This window comes from Psammomys obesus, unplaced genomic scaffold, assembly GCF_907164565.1.
Source record: "Psammomys obesus unplaced genomic scaffold, mPsaObe1.curated_primary_1811, whole genome shotgun sequence".
NCBI classification, from domain to species: Eukaryota; Metazoa; Chordata; class Mammalia; order Rodentia; family Muridae; genus Psammomys; species Psammomys obesus.
In genome coordinates, this window is record NW_026592710.1 from 6257237 (window position 1) to 6276622 (window position 19386).

The window sequence follows — 19386 nt, forward strand, 5'->3', positions numbered from 1 at the left end:
CCTGCCCCCCTCCCTCCCCTGCAGGTTCCGTGGCTACTGTGAACGAGCCTACACCATCCTGCGGCGCCATGGGCTGCTCTTCCTCCATCTCTTTGCCCTGATGCGTGCTGCAGGTCTGCCTGAGCTTAGCTGCTCCAAAGATATCCAGTATCTCAAGGCAAGTGACCTAGTGAGGGACCCTCAAGAGCAACTTGGGCAGACAAGGGTTTGTTTCAGCTTGCAGTTGAAGTCTATCATGAAGGGAAGGCAAGGGCAGGCACCGGAGTGGAAGCTACGGCTTGTTGCACTTGGCCTGCTCAGCCTGCTTTCTTAGATACTCCCCGACCTCCTGCCCAGGGATCCCACATCAGTCAGGGCCTGCCCCAGGGCCATACACTTTCCAAGGCCTGCCTGGCAGTCTGGGTCCTAGAGGGCCCCCATTTGGTGGGGTCCTCATGCCATTCCTGCCCTAGCAGTGGGGGCTGGTGGGAAGTAATCAGAGCAGTGAAGTTCACTGGGCCTAGATGTGCTGGGTGGCAGCCCTCACAGGAGTCTTCTCTCACGCACACTCCTGTGCAATACATTGTATAGATGCTTCCTTCCCCACATTTCAGTTTGTGATGAGTGGAGCAGAGTGAGGTGGTGACAGGCCACAGACCGAGCCAGGGGCATCCCTCAAAGCCATGTCACTTCAAGGCTTCCGGCTTAAATCTGAGGCCTTGGGTGGGCCACCTGGGTTTGGGGCTCTGAATAAAGAACTTAACATCCCACTAGGCTTCGGTTGTGCAACAGGGAGAGCAGGGTCCCTCAATGTAGCCCTGCTGTGCTGTCTGTCCAGGACTCTCTGGCGCTAGGGAAGACGGAGGAAGAAGCGCTAAAGCACTTCCGGGTGAAGTTCAACGAAGCTCTGCGGGAAAGCTGGAAAACCAAAGTCAACTGGCTGGCACACAATGTGTCCAAGGACAACAGGCAGTAAGGGGCCCTCCGGCCGCCGCACGGTAGTTCCCTCCGGCTCTCAGCCCTAGAGGTAAACTGTCGGTGCTGGGGACCAGGCACACCCGGGGGTCAAAGGGGCCCCAAAGCCTGCCCTGTTCCTCATAGGGAAGAACCACACAACCGTCTCTTGTTTACACTCGCTATTTATTTATGACTCAAAATGTTTAAGGAACAGAACAGCCATAGCAGAAATGCATCTTGGTGCCGGGGAAGGAGACGCTGTCCTCGAGACACCCCCACCCCAAGTCCGCACTGTAAGCAGCACCTTGAGGATTGTAACCCAGTCTTCCAACTTGTGGCTCTTGGCCCAGCGAAGACAGCTCTTGGGGCTTTCTTCCCAGGCTCCTAGAGGGCTGCCTGGATCAAGGCTGGCAGTCACCTGGTGCCTCCCACCCAGACAGGCCACCTCGGTCCTCAGCTCACCTCCGCCGCCTTGGGTGGCCCGCCCTGGCGACCTCCACCAACCAAGCCTCCGGCAGCTCCTGAGGAAGCCAGGGCACCGTCCAGACTCAGGCACACTTGTTCTGCAGTGCTCAAGTGACCTCTTGGGTATGGGCCACCCTCACCTTTTGTTTGCGGGTAAGAAAGCGTGATAGCCAAATGATGCAGAGAACCTCTAAGGCTGGGGTGAAGCACTTGGCCTCCACTACCAACAGCCCGTGCCAGACCTTGAAACACTCAAGACTGGTGCCTGACTTAGCTCAGTGCGGTCACGAATGAAGACAAAGGCCAGGCAGAAGGGCGTGCTCTGCGTGGGATGTGAGCCACACATGAAGGCGGAGTTAGGAAAGGACGGGACCCATCTCTCCCAGAGCTGCCTTTCGGGGAGCCAGGTTCTGAGGTATGAGCAAGGGCGAGGCTAAATTCAAAGTGGTCCTGGCATTCAGAGCGACTCTAGAAGTGCAGGTCTGAGCCTCCTCCTAGGCCTCCAAACCCATGGTGGTGGAGCCAGGCACTGACCTGTGGAGCCCACTGACCCAGGGGCACAGCTCGGCGCCACGGCACGTACTCAACATGCCGCCCTGAGCACGTCTTGATGTGTATCGGTAGCGTTCTGCAGAGCCATCACCTCCGTGTCACCCAGAACATGGCTCAAGGAGCCTAGGTGCCAGCTTCCTCATGAGGGTGATGAGCTGAGGCTCCAGCAGCGCCCACTGAGCCTTTAGTCTTCCCAATCAACTCTGGAATAGGAAATCTGTGTCTGTGTGTGTCTGTGTGCCATGTTATTTATTGAAAAGAGTCTAGCTGTGTCCCCTCCTGTGGTGCAGATCCTGCTCACGCCCAGCACTCTGGAGTTGGGTGCACGGTCTGTGTACCTGGCCGGAAGAGTATTTTCTATTTTTTTAAATCATTTCATGTTTCTTTGAGGGGAAGGTGGACTTCCTTTCACCGATGTGGCTGAGACCAGTTTGTAACCTTGATGTGACAGGTAAAGACAGGTTTAAAGAAATAAAAACCTTTTTATGTTCTTACATTCTCGGCTCAAAAAAAAGCGGGGGGGGGGTCTGGGGATACAGGACAGTGGTAGATAGAGCACTAGCCTGAAATGCATCAAGGCCTGGGTGCATCCTCAGTACCATAAAACCCACAGCAAATCCTGGCATTGGTATGGTGGACCCTTTTAATACCAGCGTTGAGCTTTTTGAGACCAGCTTGGTCTACATAGGAAGTTCCAGGCCAGCCTGCCAGGGCTATGTAGCAGACCTTGTCTCAAAAATAACAGCCCCCCCCCCCCCAATTCTTGACAGAATAGACCCCAGTCGGGCTAGAGTTAGAACCAGAACTTTATTATAGTGCGTACACTTCCTGACCTAGCTTCAATATACACACATCTTAAAAGGATACTGCACTACCAACACATGAGAATGTCTGCCTCTTCTTCAGCCTCTTTCCAGCTAAGAAAGCAGCTACAGGGACAGAACAGGGGGTGGATTTCACAGACAGCACAGCCGCCAGCATCCTCAGAACTAGCAGCGAGGGCAATTCCCCGGCTGGAGCAGTCTAACTGGTTGTAGAGGGCAGGCTGAGTGCTGTGGAGGTTTACACGGCTGTCTCCTCCTGCCTCACCCTAAGGCAAGCAGCAGGACCCTCAGCTCCTGGGGTTCAGGTCTTACCCCACCCATCCTGACAGCAAGGGGCATCCCATGGGGCCTGTGGGGAGAAGAGAGAACAGATTGTTTTGGAACATTCTAGCGCTTTGTCTCTGGGCCTCAGGGTCTCCTTTTGGGTGCTGTCGTGCAGACGTGCTCAGGAGCCCACCACCTTTGCTGTCCGTTCCCATGAGCTGCAGGATTTCACCATCAGGGAGACACAGATAAGTCAGCCGAAGCCACAAGGCTGCACAGCCCAGTGGCCACAGTCACAGGAGTGTGCAAGACCAGGGGCCTTGGCAACGTCCTGGCTGTTTCCAGCCTCCAACGTGGTGGGGGTGCTTGGGTCTGGTTGCCCTGGTAGCACTCAAAGCCGATGGCACCTGGCCACGTGGCTGTACAGAAACCCCAGCAAGGGCCACAGTGACTTGGACCTCTCCATCTTGGTTTCCGGGGAGGAAAGTAGAAGGTAGCGAGGAGGGAGGGAGGAGAGATGAGCTCCTCCTGGGCCTATCACATTCCTGTCCTGGACTACACTAGCATGGAGGACACGAAGAATCCCAATTTATTTACAAAATATTAAAAAGTCAGTTGGTCATCTACATATTCACCCCCATTCTCCCACTTTATACATGCACTAGTTTGGAAAAAAATAAAAACTTTTAAAAATAAAGAAGAAGGATTACTGGGTGGGAGCTGCTTTTACCCTCTTGCCAACAGGTCCACTCACTGCAGCTTCTCTGGAGGCTTGAAGGGCTAGCGTCCTCTCCCCTACTGACAGGGGACTCCAGGGTGCCATGGGGTCCCCATGCTGGGAGGAAGTGCCAGCTCCTAGAGAGACTGCAAGAGTGATGGGCAGGGAGGGCGGAGGGCAGAGCCTATGGTCCCACACACCAAGCGCAGGTGGATCTTCAGCAACGGGAGAGGGGTCTGCAGACCTGCTGGCCAAAATGATTTTGTACATCGTGGACCCGTGGGGCTGGGAGAGAGTTCTGGAGAGCAGGTTCGGAGGTACATGTCTAATAGGTGAGCGTGGAGTCGTCCCATTCCAGCTGCTGCTGTCGGGTGGCATTCTGGCCACCCCCAGGGCCGCCTTCCTCCTCCTCGCTGCTCTCAGACTCAGCACTGGTGATATCCTCCTCCTCTTCCCCGTCCTCACTCTCCTCTTCCTCCTCCTCCTCTTCCTCCTCCTCACTGCTGTGCTGGTCCTCATATGTCTGGCAAAGAGATGATGGTCTAAGTCTGGCTTCTGGCCCTGGTGGCCACCTTCTAGAAGCCACAGAGAATGAAACAAGCCTACAGTGTTAAGGGCCAGAGCAGCATGGGGATCAACAGTGAAGCTCTCATCAGGAACAGTTCTGTGCCCTAGGGGCAGTGCTCGCTGCTGAGGGATGGAGCTTAGTCCTGCCACACCAGGAACATCGTGGGGTGGAGAAGCAGAGAACACTAGCTATGCTAGTCAGCGCAGTCTCTGACTGGGCTTCCTCGTCTGGAGACAACTCCCCCAGCCTCACAGGCCCAACTCCCAGTACACACGACACGGGTCTCTGTGGTGCTTTGCAGTCTGGGGACCTTAGCACCTACCTCCATGGGGTTGACGGTGATGGTCAAGGCAGAGTCATCCCAGTCCATCTCGTTCTCCTTCCCGGTGTCCTGGTCCCGCATCGATCGCTGATGTGCGGCTCGGATCCGAAACACGCCCAGAATGATCATGAAAACCAGGAAGCTGACACATACCACAATCACAACAGTCGCCGTGCTGGGGACAACTGCCACGAGATTTGAAGACCAGACACAGCTTTTGTGACACTGTTTGCCCAGAAAACCTTCCCACCCTCGGCCTCCTCAACCACTCTAGGTCAAAATAAATGTGCTCGAGTGTTTCGCCTGACCCCACAGACTAGAAGGAAGCAGTGAGCCTGGCTTGGCTCACCTGGGATGACCCTCCTTCTGAGTGACAGGCGGTGGCTGTGAGCCACGCTTACTGCCAGGTTTGCCGTGGTACCCATCTGGCCCCTGTGTGGATGCCATGGCATTCTGACCCACGTTCATCCCCACAGTCCTACCTGCAAACGGGTGGGGACTGGCCAGGTTGTGACCAGACAGGTCAACGAAGGATCGGTGCTCAGGGTGGACGAACTGGGGCTGGGCAGCCATGTGATTGGTGTGTTCCACGGGGTTGGCTGTGTGGATCACGTTCACCTGCAGCGGAGAAAGAGCCACTAGGGCTGGTGCCCAACGTGTACCTGACAGGTAAACAGGGTCAGCCACTGGCAACACCGTGCTGCTCCGGGCCAGGAGCAAGCAGGGTTACTCCAGTGACCAGAAAGAGAGAAAAGTGAGAAGCTGTCAGTGTTATCACACGGTGACCCTGTCTCACATCCCAGAAACAGCACTTGTCTAATTCACAGTGGAGTTTATAAAAGAAAACATCAGCGTAAAGAACAAACCCAGATCACGTGGCCAGTGCTCGGCACAGCACCCCCCCCTCACCTGGACACGGACAGCACAAATCGCCATTGGTCGCTTTCCTCCCCAGCCACCCTTTGGCTCAAGTAAAACACTCACTGGCATTCTAAATTTAGTCTCTGCCCACCACTGAGGTCACGGTGGGGATACAGTGGACTGCTCGGAACAACTGAATTCACTCCTCCAGACTACAGACAGGCTGGGTGGCGATAAAGTCGGCTGCAGCGGAGGTGCCGAAGGGGTCGGAGCAGACTGCCTTGTCCTGCAGCCGCTGTGACCTCACAGTGATCTGGCTCAGCTAGGAAGACCTCCCTGGGGGCTCTCTCACACACAGAACCCAAGGAACGACCCTGTCCCTCCCCACTCTCCCCATATTCTCTGTCACTCACTCTGCCCTCCAAGGTCCCCAAGCCTGAATGTCTACCCGGCAGCAGACCACAATGCGGACATTCGCCACCACGGATGTCTGGAGCCTTGGGACCAAGGGTCAGAACGCTTGACTACTTTACTGTTGGCCTTCTGGGTGGGCACCCTGGACTCACCTCCACCTTGAATTCATTGCTGAGGTAACGACCATTTAGCTCTGAGCAAATGAGCTTGAACTTCCGGTCAAGCAGGGATCTGGTATGCCAATTCCGATAGCGCAGGAGGTGCAGGACCTCCTCGTAGCTGGCCATGGTGTCCACACCTGCAGGGTGGTGAAGGTGAGTGGCAAAACCCGAGCCGAGGTGGGCGCAGGCTGCTAACGGCAGGCTCCTGGGTCAGCAGAGCCAGTGGCCACACCCTCGGTGGCTTTCTGAGTCCACGAACCAACGAAAGCAAAGCAAGCATGGGCATTCCTCCGTCCAGGAGCACGTGCTATTACTTCGCCCACTCTGCACAAGCCACTGCATGGGTCCCCGCTCCTTGTGCTGGTGAAGCGAGAATGCTCCTCCACATCCGAAGGTGGGCAAAAGCCTTCATCTGCCCGGCACCCCCTGCCTCCTCTGCTCCCACCCTCACCTGTAAAGACCACGCCCAGGTCAGAGTGGCTCACTTCGATGCCCTTCTGCTGGAGGCGGGCCACATCCACCTCCAGGCTCTCCTGCTCGGGGTTCAGCTCCTCCCCTTCCACGGTGACCTCACACGTGTCCAGGTCATGCACAATTTCCTCCGACACCAGGGACTCTTGCACTGCAGAAATAGCCGACCAGAAGCAGCAGAGGATATGGGTGGCTCTGTCAGTCAACCCCAACCCCAACCCCCTCATAGACAGAAGCAGGGAAGAGTCCCCTTGGAGACTTGGGGGCTGGGAGCGTAGGCAGTGCTGAAGTACATAATTAGCATACTGAAGGCCCAGGTCCTAGGCCCAGAATCAGCTCAGTCAATAAATAGCACTTAGTGATTAATGGGTATGAGGGGGACAGTCTTCCTGTGGGCTAGCCCTCAAGCTACATCTTAAAACCTGATGTCTGACCAAAAAAGCTTCAGCTTCAGCTTAGTTCCAGAAACAGACTCAAGTACTGAAACATTAAAACCTCCAAAACATGACAGAAAAAGGGCCCAAGAGGGCAGGTAGTCAAGGCAAAGGAGGCAAGCCCAGGCACGGCCGTTACCTGTGGGGTCCTCGGCCCCATCCCCCTCAGGCTCCACTTCTCTGGTGATGGTGCTGATGATTCGAAGCTCAGGGAAAAGGGAAACGCCCTCTGGGCTCTCGAACTCGGAAGCTGCCCGGGCAAAGTGGTGGACCCCACTCAGGCTGATCTTGGGTTCTTCCGGCTGCAGAACCATCACGTACCCTTCAACTGGGGGCACCTCGATGCAAGCTGCCTCATTAAAACACCTGTCGGAGAAGAGGAAGACGGGGGAGAGAAGGCTGAAGGCTTTGAGGGCTGCCAGAGGGACAGAGGGCGGCCAGTCCAGGAATGCACTTCACACTGTGGTCAGACGAAATTTATCAAGTGAGGCTCACCTTCCCTGAGAAGGGGAGGCAAAGAGGCTTAAAAATCTCCAGGCGCGCACACACTTCCTGCCCCCATGTCCGTGAGTGGAAATACACTCATGGCTACGTACTTGACCGTGCTGGTGATCTTGAGCCTGCGGATGCCCGGTGTGGGGAACTGCCGAGAGTTCAGGTAGGAAACGTGCTGCATGGCCTTATCCAGCTCCCCAACCTCGTCTCCCTCCAAGGTCAATACTGCCCGGCTGGAGCTTGCTTGGATCTGAAATCACCAGAGCAGAGAGGGGAGGGGAACACTGTCCCAACTGAGAGGAGCCAAAGCCGGAGGAGGGGTCAGCCGGGGCTGACTCCTGAGAAGCTCCCGAGTCCTCACGAGCGAGACCCTCACAGATGAAAGCCCTTCACCCACCTCTGCCTTGCCCTGCAGGGACCCACTCCTGGCGGGCGAGGCTGGGAGGGAGGCCCGTGGGCTCCTACCTGCACGCCTCTGCTGCCATCTTCGGGGGCCTGCAGCTCCAGCCCCTCCTTGCAGGTGTACAGACAGTCAATCACCTTCTTCTCCGCCACCCTCCCAGCGCGGACCGTGAGGCCAGCCAGGTTACCTCGGAAGAACTGTGTCATGTGCAGGTCACCACCTTAGGGATGGAGAAGTGAGGAGTCAGGCTTGAGGCCGACAGGCTCCTGGCTACCTCCCATGGCTGTGTTACCGGTGGTGGCGGCCAGACGGATGGACATGCAAGTTAGTTCAGACCACACCCTGTTAGCCTTGCAATCATGGAAGCGCAATGAAAAATTAGGTTGTTCATGATCATGCACATGGCCTGAAGGAGAGAGGAGCTTGGGGGAGGGGCCCTCGGGAGTCCTTACACGGCTGGCCACTCCCTGATGGTGGTGGCCAAGGCAGTACCATCACCAAGGTGCAGACACTGCCTGTTCAGCCTCTACCACCTGCTTGGCTGAGCACACTGTGGGGCGCTTTCCCTGACTGAGGACACAGGAACAGGGAGGGGGAGATAGACTGGGTCATGGCACGGCAGGAACTCTGCGACACTTCGTCTCTAAAAAAGCCTTCCACGTCTTCTAGGGCGGTTTGTGCATGTATGTGTGTGTGTGTGTGTGTGTGTGTGTGTGCATTACCCACTTGTATGAATATGTGTGTCATGTTCGTATGTTGGGTATGTGTGTGCACGTGTGGGGTAGACCTGTAACTGACTCTGGGACTCTTCCTCCATTGCTCTCTACCTTATTCACTGAGGCAGGCCTCTTGGTGAACTCGGAGCTTGCCCGTAGAGCTAGTCTAACTAGCCAGCTTGCTCAGGGACTCCCCATCTCTGCCTTCCAATCGCTAGGATTACAGGTTGGCTGCCAGGTTCACTTGACGTGTTTGTGGGTGTCAGAGATGCTGAGCCATCCTGGCTCTCAGGGAGCCCTTCTGTTGAGTTGTGTCTACGAGGATAACAGGCAGGGAAGAGGATGGCCCCCGCAGACCGCCATAAAGAGCCATGAACTACAGCTTGCCTTCACTTAACGAAGGACAGGGCCCTGGTATGACGGGTCACGGGATGGCTATTTCTGTTTAGAATTTAGTATCCATCAGGACAGAAAGTGTAGAAGCTACTTTTCCTGTCTTGTGGCTCAGCTACCACCATGAAGGGGCCTCCCAAACCCTGCCTGAGGTATTTCAGTGGGAGCCTCGTGCAGTGGGTCTGGGGAACTGGAGGTACTAAAACCCTTACAAATGCAGCACATGGGGGGGGGGGGGTCTGTGCCCCTTTCACAGGGCTGACGGGGCAGGAAAGGAAGTCCCAGGAGCAATGGGGAAGCTCGATGCAGGCAAGCAGCTGAAATGGTTTCCAGGATCAAAATGCAACTGGCTCATGTCATGCGACTTGTGGAATGAATCAATGCCTCATCTTTAAAGGAAACACGATAGTGAAATGGGGCGTGTGGGGTGGGGGTGGGGAATCCAGCAACCTGCAGAGGCCATAGGCACAGGCTCAGTCTCATTGCCACTTTCGGCTCCTGAATACTCTGGAAAGGCAAGACAGAGAGCAGAAAGGACCGACAGGTTAGGGCCTTCACACTAGACCTCAAAAGCCAAGTGCTGGGACGGCTGAACACGGGCCACAGAGAACAAAGTCCCTTCTTGGCGTCTGGGACGGTTCACCCAGATACAAGCCTGCACGTCATGACCTTTCCCAGATTCGCCCCTTCCAGTGCTTCATTTGTGGTTTTTCTTTTATACCCATATCACCTATTCTTGCCTGAACACATTATCAGTTCAAAGAAAGACAAAGAAAAGCAGGCACACAGAATTCGTTAATCATCTAGCCCACGTTACAACGCATTCCCAAGGAGGTCTGGCCGGGAATGGTGCTGGAGCAGACGTAAATAAACATTCATCTCCTGGACCGAACGATATCTTCTTCCCTCCAGACAGGGAAGCAGAAGGCACAGACAAACCAGGAGGGTTTGTACTAGGGTCCGGAGTGTGGTACATTAAACATGTGAGTCTGTACTTTCTGGATTTTAAATGATAGAGAAAAGATGTTAAGAGAGAGGCTGCCTGGCTAAGGCTCTCATGCAGAAAACAGCCCACAGCAGGCCTGGGTGCTCACCAGCCACTCTACAGCTGCCCAGCCGGGTTCAGAACCCAAAGCCCTGCTGGTGGACACACCCATGGCAGAGCACAGAATGCACATCTTCTCTACTGCCTTGCGGAGGAAATGCCCCCTCTGCAACTGTGTGGTAACACTGGCCACCATGGTCTGCTTAAGTGCCTCCATGCAACAAGGGTGGTGCTACCTGGGGTGAGGCCAGGCCTGCCTCCACCCCCGCCTGCCGACCACCCACTGCGATCTGACACAGAGGTGCTGCCGCCGCCGATGACCCATCCTCCCCAGTGTGAACCAGCAGGGAGGGGGGTTTCACAGTCACTGAAGGGCAAAGGTCAGCTTCCTCCATGTGAAGTGAACTTTAAACAACTTGTGCTGGTAGAGGCTGGAGAGATGGATCAGTGGTTAAGAGCATGAGCTGTGCTTCCAAAAGATCCGGGTTCAATTCCCAGCTCCCACAGTGGCTCACAACCACCCATAACTCTGGTTCCAGGGCATCTGACATCTTCTGGCCTCCACAGGCACCAAGCATGCAAGTACATACAGGCAAAAATACCATAACACAACTTTTTTTAAATTAGAAAAAAAAAAAAAGATTTTTGTGTTGGTTTGGTGTGGAAATTGCTGTCAGGTTGCAAAAGCTGAGACAGTTGAAGTCCAAAGAGAAAAGAGAAAAGCATTTTCTATTTGCCGGCAGTGATACTGTGATCACAGGATGCAGGACAGACAGCACAGGGTGGCCTATTTAGCCAAAACAACGAAACAGAAGTTTCATTCAGGCTTATGCTTGTGTTTTTTCTTATGGCACATTTGAATTTAAGCCCCAGACGCCAGGCACCAGCCGAGATCCTGCCTCCCTTGCAGCTCAGGCTTCGAGCTTCACATCTCATTTTCTCACTGGTAGTTGTACAAACCAACAGACAGTTGTACAAACCAACAGGCTGAAGAGGTTCACCTCAGTGTGCTATCTTACTCCTCTGTATCTGAAAAAATTAGACAAAAACTATGAAATTCAAATTCTCCTAAAGTACACAAACTTGTCTTGGGAATCAGATTCGTTTATACTCTTCTAAGTAAAGTAAAGGTACTATCACATGGGGAGAAAAGTATCTAAACTCTCGTCTCCTAACACGAGGTGACAGTGCTGTGCCTGGAAATGGAAGAGGCTGTGGGGTACATGAGTCAAAGGAGGGTGCGTGACCCTTGGAGCAGACTCATAGCTCTGGAACTTGGACAAGAACAGTTAATGCTCATTTCTACTAACTTACTTCCTTTGGCTATAAACCCAGCCACACGGGTGGCACCTGTGACCCCGGCACCAGCAGAATCATGGTGTCTGGTATCATCGCACAGCAGAGCAGGGAGCCGCAGACCGTCTCAAAGCCCTTCACCACCTTCAAATTACACTCTTTCTGCCCTGCCGAAAGCTGTTTCTTGCCTGGTAACGGGCACCGTGGGCATCACTACACAAGTCCACGGAGTCAGTCCTGTACGCTGGCCACTATTTCAACTTAATTGGCTACCTAAGATCCCACAAATAACCAATGAATTGTTTTAGGGGTTCAAACCAGGAAGGCTACACCTCTTGGGGAATGGTCAGACCTACTCTGGGGAGTCACAGCATGGGCTCCATGTATGTGCACTGGCTTTTTAGGTTCAAATCCCAGCTCTGTGTTAACCACCTGGATGATGCTGGGCTTGCTCCTCCCCTGAGACAGTGGGTAGGCGGAAGCGGCGGACAGCCTGCTGCCCAGCAAACACATGGTGGCGCTGCTCTGGCCGCAGGGATCACTGCTTGAACAGAGCTTCAAGAGTCCTCCCCAAACGTCCCCTCACTCACCAGGTTCCTAGCAAGCTGTCAAGGACTAAGAACTAAGGACGAGGCCTACAGGCTGGACACTTCTTTGTCCTTTGCCTTTTTGTGGCTATGGTTCACTCTTGCCTCTGGCTTTGCAGACACCAATAATCAATAAGCAGATTGATTGCCAGGTGTGGGGGCGCATGACTGTAATCCCAGCACCAGGGGAGGCAGAGGCAGGAGGATCTCTGTGAGCTCAAGGCCAGTGTGGTTTACAAAGCAAGTCCAGGACAGCCAAGGCTACACAGAGAAACCCTGTTCTCGAAAAACTAAAAACCAAAACATAAATAAAATAAAATAAACAGATTGATTTGTATGCTAGTTTCCCTCTGTGCTGTCACTGCTCTCAGGCTCAGGAAAGGTGATGGCAGGCTGTTGTCCACACACCCTGTGTAGCCTCCCCTAAAAGGCTACACAGAGATAAAGGACATCTGGGTAGAGATTAGCCACTCTGAGCCCTGATACAGTGCTGAAACAGTGAGGAGATGTTATTTAGTTCCCGGGCTGGGCGGCGGGAGGCCAGCGACTGTTACCTTGCCAGCAAGCTCCAACCACTAGCTGAGTCTCTATTTTGGCTGGATGAAGCGGGTAGTCCTCCGTCACAGAGAAGGGCTCATGAGAAACGCCGTCCACATACAGAGTCACGCTTGGGAATTCCACATTGAGGACAAAGTGGTGCCAGTCCTCATCACAGACCTAGCCAAGGCAGAGGAAGAATGCCATGTCACCAGCTGCTCAACCAAAGAACCCCGAGCACCAGCAGGACATGGAGAATGAGTCATGTACAAGAAACGACTTCCTAAAAAGAAAAGGATTTAAAAATACCCAACAAGAAAGTATTCCGCAAACATGCGGCCGGAAAGGGGTAGGAAGATCTCACCATCTGCATCTCAGACCAGCATCATCACCGCAGGCCATAGCAAGGGGCTGCGATTCCTCACCACTGGCATGGCAGCACAGTTTCACTCAAAGCAGATGGACATGTACCTCCTAAAACTGGGTCAGGCTGTCAACTAGCTACCCCCCTTTCCCCTTTTGTGAGGCAGGGTTTCACTATGTTGCCCTGACTGTCCTGGATCTGGACTGGGACTCAGCCATCCATCTGCTCCTGCCCCTGAGTACTAGTCATTCATTTTTGGGCCAAAACAGTAAGTATCACCAATCTCAGGGGAAGGCAAATGACACGGCAGGGATGTGTTCTCTGCTGCACTGTAGGCACATACAGGCTGAGGTGTGGTCCAGAAGGTAGAGACCCTCCCAGAAGGCCTTGGATCAAACCCCAGAACCACAGAAAATCACACCGTGGTGTCTGGCTGCTGGGAAGTAGAGGCAGGAAGACCAGAAATTCAAGGTCACCACTGGCTTCACAGTGAGTCTGAGGCCAACCTGGGCTACATGAGTCCCTGTCAGAAAGGAGGGGAGGGAGAGGGGAGGGAGATGAGAGGAGGGAGGAGATGGGAGATGGGAGAGGAAAAAGCGAAGGGAAGGAGTTAAGTGGTCTGGTTTGCTATCCTGTGAGCACCACAACCACAATGTTCCTCCGGCTGCAACAGCCCGGAGGTGATGCATGGCCAGGTTTCTGTTTACTCACCTGGTTCAACTTCCAGTGGAACTCCGCAGGCCTGTATTTCTTCTCTTCAGATGGGTCCTGACGGAGGAGGAAAATGAGTCTGCACCCGTGGACATAAAGCGAATAGTGGTGTCGGTTCATGTCTGCAAAGAGAATGTCTGTGGGTAAATTGCCAGCTTCAGGCCCGAGAGGACAGTGAAGTCTGTTTCCTTAATGGATTTAAAGATGCGCTTTATCTGCATAAATGAACCCTCCAGCTGGGCCAAGACAGGGTTTAGAAACACACACACAGGAGTTTTCCTGGGAACTCATGATAATCCACTGAGTAAAACTAATAAATTCCCCAGGCTGGTGCCGCCTCTCTAGAGGACAAAGTGTCCACAGCATGAAATAGGGAGCAGTAGAGGAGAACTAGTCCCTGTGAGGGTCTCTGAAGGACACCAGCAGTCCAGGGACACAACAAACCTGTCTTGTCTGAACTGCACAGAATCGTCTCCTTCTTTCGGCCAAAAGGCCCATGACGCATCCACACAGAGATTGTAAAAGGCTCTTTAGGGTCAAGGGACACAATGCCGTCTGGGATCCTCACTGCCTGCGTGCCATTGAACTCGAAGACCTGGTCGCTGTCGTGGCCGTTGTCGGTGGGGAGGCCAGCAGTCCAGTTCAAGGAGCTACTGGGGGAAGGGAGCAGCTCCGCGGTGCCAGCAGCAGCCCCTAGAACCAGTAACAGGAGTGTCAGTTCCAGGGAGGGGCCCCGCTCACGGTGGCTCTCAGCTGAGGATTAGAATGCTTGCTGGCCTGACTTTGCTCTTCCTGAAAAATAAGGGATTTTTTTTTCATAATAAAAATGTAAACACGTCAGTAATCCCTGCACTTAGGAGGCAGAGGCAGGAGGATTGCCAAGTTCAAAGCCTACCTAAGCTACAAGTGGATTTTTGGCTATAAAGTGAGAAAAACAAAAACAACATATTCAAACACACACATACACAGCGGATTCTTGTTGTAAAAAGAAGAAGAAAGAAGATAAAACACAGCCAGGCATGCTGCACAAGCCTTTAATCCTGGCACTGGAGAGGCAGTGGAAAAGGCAGGCGGATCTTTGTGAGTTCAAAGTTAGCCTGTTCTACACAGTGAGCTCCAGCTGGCCTGGGCTATGTAGGGAGACCCTGTCTCAAAACAAGCAAACAACAACAAACTTACTTTGCTCCCACCTAATATGAGTATAAGCACTTCCGGTCCTTTTTTAGGGTCCTTCCACACTTCCGTGTTAGGGGCGTGTGCACTCGTGATGTGTGTGCACACATCTAGAGGAACCGTCCTCAATTACTCTCCTTCTTCTTTACCCAATGAGGTCCGGTCTCTCAGTCAAAGCCAGAGCTACCTACAGGATGACTCAATGGCTTGCTCCGCGGGTCACCTGTCTCCTGCCACACCCATCTGGCAATTCGGTGGGTGCTGGGGAGCTCTGGCCCCGCACGTGCGCAGCAAGTGCTTTACCGGCTGAGCCACCTCCCTAGCGCACCACGTTGTTTATGTCGGACTTTCTGGGCACCAGCGGCTTTTTCCGTGTGTGTCTGCACATCACTTGCACGCCTCACGCCCCGGGGGGTTGGCAGAGAGTACCACCTGAACTGGCGTCACAGTCGAGAGCTGCCGGGTAGGCGCTGGGAACAGAACCCGGACGCTCTGCAGGAGAACACCGAGCATCTCCGGCCCACGCAGCACTGCTTAGCTGAACTGGAGTGCGGCTGTGTCTGCAACGCAGGCACGTGTTCTCGCTGTCCTCTAGCCGGCACCTCACTGCGCACAGCACGGTGCCCTCTACTAAGGCCTCTCTCTGGCAGACCCGGCTGTCCCAAATTCCTTCCAGCCACGCACCGTTCCTCAGGGAGCATCTGTGTGTGGCGGTTCTGATCTTAGATAAACGTCTACAACTGGAGTTACTGTGCCAAAGAACAGGGGAGAGGAGGCGGCAAGGCACGCCCGAAAACACTTCCACCAACACGGGCAACCTGCGCTCAATCCCCAGAACTCGGATGCTGGAAGGAGAAAACTGACTACCATACCATGTCCTCTGACCTTCACATGAACACCTTGGCAAATGCGCCACACAGACAGACAGACACACACACACACACATATGTATGTCCCCTGATTTCCACATGAACACACGGGACACAAGCAACACACACGTAGAATAAATAAATCGAATTTAAAAAAGAATAAAGAAAGGATTTTACAAGTGTGAGCATGTGCCGTCAGGGTGAACTGTGTGTCCTCCTTCTGATGGGATCGAACTTGGAGCCTCCCACAGGAGGAAAAGCAGGTGCCTTTCGAACAGCGTGCTCTGTGTGGCCCAGGCAGAAGCTCAGGCACAGGGCTCAGGTGTCCTATGTGCTGGGTCACAGAGCACAATCTAAGCCTGGCCCTTTGTTTGAGCGTCATCCTTCCTCGGGTGACGCCCAGCTTTGTTACTTTCTTGGAACCACGGGCTCGTCAATTCAGACACACGTAGCACTCTGAACTGACACTACAGGGTTTGCAGATGCCCGTCCTGAATGACACCGGCCAGCAAGGCAGCACACTGTGTCTGTTCTGCTCATCATTTCACAGACCAACACAGGGGGATTAAGGTCCTAAGGAACAGGCCTTTCCGGAAGACTGCCCACTCTGGCCGCCAGACCTCCTTACCACAGAGCCGGTGAAGGGCCTTCTCGGAGTAGGTGTCTCGGTCGCAGCCTTTCCCTATGTGGCTGGTCTCCAGCTCCACCGTGGCCTGCACCGAGGCGACAGGCTCATCACAGGTCTCCAAGTGGATGTTCGGGAAGACAGCCAAAGCCCCCGTGCCAGGCTCATATTCAACCCTGCTGCTCCAGCCTGTGTTGGCCCAGGGGTGGGTGTGGAGAGAAACAGAAAGCTCACACCTCTGTTTTCACAGTGTGCGCATTTCAGAATGGGTCGGGGGCTAGAGAGAGCACGGCCCACCTTGCCAGCCAGGGCTGCAGGTGGGCCTCACGCTGATCTTCACGAGGACGTCTTCCGTGGCTCTCTTCTTCCCGCAGTCGTAGGCCGTGACTGTGAGCTTGTACTGATGCTCCTTGCCGTAGTTCAGCTTCTCTGTGTTTTTAATGTAACCTGGCAGAGCAGGGAAGCAACGAGAACCATCTTTACTTGTGCCGTAGGGGACGGACACGGCCTGAAATACACTCAGTCCTGAAATCACAGCACTTCTCCGTCCTGCCAGGGCTGGAGAACACACCGAATCCATGCTCCAGTGTTCAAGGATGGTTCGAATCTTACAGCCAGCCCTCTGCTATCCATTTATTAACATTTTTTGTTTTTTGAGTATAGTCTTACTGTAGCTCTGGCTGTCCTGGAACTCACAGAGCTCTGTCTACCTCTGCCTCTCAAGCTGGAATTAAGGGCACGTACCAGTACACCCAGCTCTGGTTTTGTTTTTGCAAGACAAGGTTTCTCTGTGTGGCCTTAGCTGTCCTGGACTCACCTTGCAGACCAGACTGGCCTTGAACTTACAGAGATCCACCTGCTTCTGCCTCCCTGAGTGCTGGGCTCACAATCACAGGAGTGTGCCACTGCGCCCAGCTTATACCCAGCTTTTTAAAAACACTTCATTTGGTGTGTGGGTGGTACACACGGGGGCGTGGGTGGGTGCACCCGTGCTTTCTCGGATGTATGGATGTCAAAGGCTAACTTTCAGGAGCTGGTTCTCTCCTCACACTGTGGCTTTGGGAGTTGGAATCAGGTCGTCAGGCTTATGTCAGGTACTTTCACCTGAGCCACCTTGATGGCCTGGATTTTATATTAACATTTAATACTTTGCATGTGATAATAAAAAAATGATAAAATGTAAATGCTAACAGTGAGGCAAAGCTTCATTAAATACTTCTTCTAAAAGATTTTCACACTCTCGCTGCACTGAGGCAGGGGGATCTCTGAGTTCCAGGCTAGCCAGGGCTTTTTGTTTAGATGTGAGTACAGATGCTTTTTTTTTTTTTTTTTTGCATATGTGACTGCATGCCTGTATATATAACCACGTATGTGTCTGGTGCCCTTAGATGCCAGAAGAGAGTGTTGGATTCCCCTGGACCTAGAAGAAAGTGCTATCAACCATGCAGCCATCTCTCCAGATCCTACAAAGTCTCACATACCCACAATCTTATCAAACACCACAGTGTGAATTAACCTTTTTTAAAAGATTTATTTATTTTATGTATGAGTGTTCTACTTGCATGTACACCTATATGCCAGAAAAGGGCATCAGACCACATTATGGATGGTTGTGAGCCACCATGTGGTTCTTGGGACTTGAACTCAGGACCTCTGGAAGAGCAGCCAGTGCTCTTAACCAGAGAGCCCTCTCTCCAGCCCCTGCCAATTAACTTGTCATAGAGACACTGCATTACCATCAAGAAGCTAGCTCTTGTGTTACCTCTGTCAATCACTCAGGAATAAAGGTCCTGGCAAAGTCCTATGATATAAATCCTCACCTTAGCTACAGCCCCAGCAATTAGGAGTCTGAGGCAGGAGGATAACAAATGTGAGGCCAGCCTAGGCTACATAGGAAGAGTCTGACTCAGAGCTAAATGAGTGCGAGCTGGAGAGGTGGCCCAGCAGCTAAGAGCACCTGCTCTTCCAGAGGACCCGTTCCCAGCGCACAGCAAGCGGCCTTCAACTGGAGCGGCAGGCCAGTGCCTCTGGCCTCCATATGCATTTGTGCCCACGGGCAACACCCACACAGCAACATGTAACTAAAGAGAACTCTTTAGCTGGGTGGCAGCAGTAGAGGCACACGCGCTTTAATCCCAGCACTTGAGGGGCAGAGGCAGGTGGGTCTCTGTGAGTCTGAAGCCAGCCTGGTCTACAGGGTGAGCTCAGGACAGCCAGGACTACACAGAGAAACCTGTCTCAAACAACAACAATAATAATTCTTTAAAGGAATGATGCATGAACAAACTCTCACTTTTAAGATGAGGCAGAAGGGGCTGGAGGGGTAACCCAGTGGGCAAACTTTTTCATAGTATGCATGAAGCTTTGGACATGATAATTAGCAGAGTGTGTGTGTGTGTGTGTGTGCGCACGTGTAAAAGGTTCTAATCAAATGGAGAACAAAAAAAAATGTCTAATGACAGGAACAAGACACTCAGTTGCATGTGGAAGAGAAGCTTCACATCGAATGAGTCCTTTACTTGATTTGGGTAGGAGAGGAGAAAGAGAGCCCCGAAGAGCCCAGGCTTCAGAGACGCTGGCAGGCCAGGGAGTGACATCAGACAGATCTGACTGACGTGCAGCCGCAGGGCTCCGGGCAGCCTGCAAGCTCGCTAACGCTCTGCCAGCGCTGGGAAGCCCACGTGACCAGCTGACCTCCGGAAGGGGCAGGCCTCTCGAGGCCACCCCACTCAGGGACCTCAGGCCCTCGGGCCTTACCGTCTTTGTCCACAGTGAACGGCACGTCTGGGGTGAGAATCTCGTAGCTGCAGATCTGGCTGAACTGAGGGGAGCAGTCTGCGTCCACGGCCTCCACCCTGAGGATGCTGCTGTGCTGTTTCCCCTCCACCACCGACGCCTTGTACGACTTCTCCTTGAACACGGGTGCATACTCATTGACGTCATTCACCTGGATGTGCACGGTTGCTCTAGACAAGGGGGGGAAAGCCACTGTGGGGGGCCGCTCTGTCTTTTACCAAACAGGCAACAATTCTGCCTATTTCTCAATTTCCTGATACTGTTTCATGAGCTTCCCACAAGGAAGCTGAAATATAAACCAAAGTACGTTCCTCTTAGTTTGAAATGGACACGGGAAGTTAAAATCAGGACTTGGGCTAAAATTAAGGCAGCTGACTTAGTGACGT

At 53.4% G+C, this 19386-nt stretch overlaps 2 protein-coding genes across 6 annotated transcripts in view; one reads left to right on the plus strand and one right to left on the minus strand.

The window, feature by feature from the left end:
• The window catches only part of Pik3cd (phosphatidylinositol-4,5-bisphosphate 3-kinase catalytic subunit delta), a 43597-nt gene extending 41148 nt beyond the window's left edge, over positions 1-2449 (plus strand). For all 5 annotated transcript variants that reach the window (XM_055615083.1, XM_055615087.1, XM_055615085.1 and 2 more), the window contains 2 exons: positions 25-157; positions 818-2449. In XM_055615083.1, the coding sequence (XP_055471058.1) occupies positions 25-157; positions 818-955 (271 nt within the window). In that variant the 3' untranslated portion in view covers positions 956-2449. The remainder of the gene's footprint in view (positions 1-24; positions 158-817) is intronic.
• Positions 2450-2741: 292 nt separating this feature from the next.
• Clstn1 (calsyntenin 1) overlaps positions 2742-19386 on the minus strand; it is a gene marked incomplete at its 5' end in the record, with an annotated part of 56629 nt that continues 39984 nt past the window's right edge. The window contains 15 exons of the mRNA XM_055615071.1: positions 2742-4282; positions 4650-4834; positions 5132-5267; positions 6077-6222; positions 6537-6707; positions 7130-7356; positions 7587-7735; positions 7951-8108; positions 9448-9504; positions 12480-12642; positions 13538-13659; positions 13982-14230; positions 16208-16393; positions 16502-16651; positions 18962-19170. Coding sequence (XP_055471046.1) covers positions 4085-4282; positions 4650-4834; positions 5132-5267; positions 6077-6222; positions 6537-6707; positions 7130-7356; positions 7587-7735; positions 7951-8108; positions 9448-9504; positions 12480-12642; positions 13538-13659; positions 13982-14230; positions 16208-16393; positions 16502-16651; positions 18962-19170 — 2506 coding nt within the window. The remainder of the gene's footprint in view (positions 4283-4649; positions 4835-5131; positions 5268-6076; positions 6223-6536; positions 6708-7129; positions 7357-7586; positions 7736-7950; positions 8109-9447; positions 9505-12479; positions 12643-13537; positions 13660-13981; positions 14231-16207; positions 16394-16501; positions 16652-18961; positions 19171-19386) is intronic.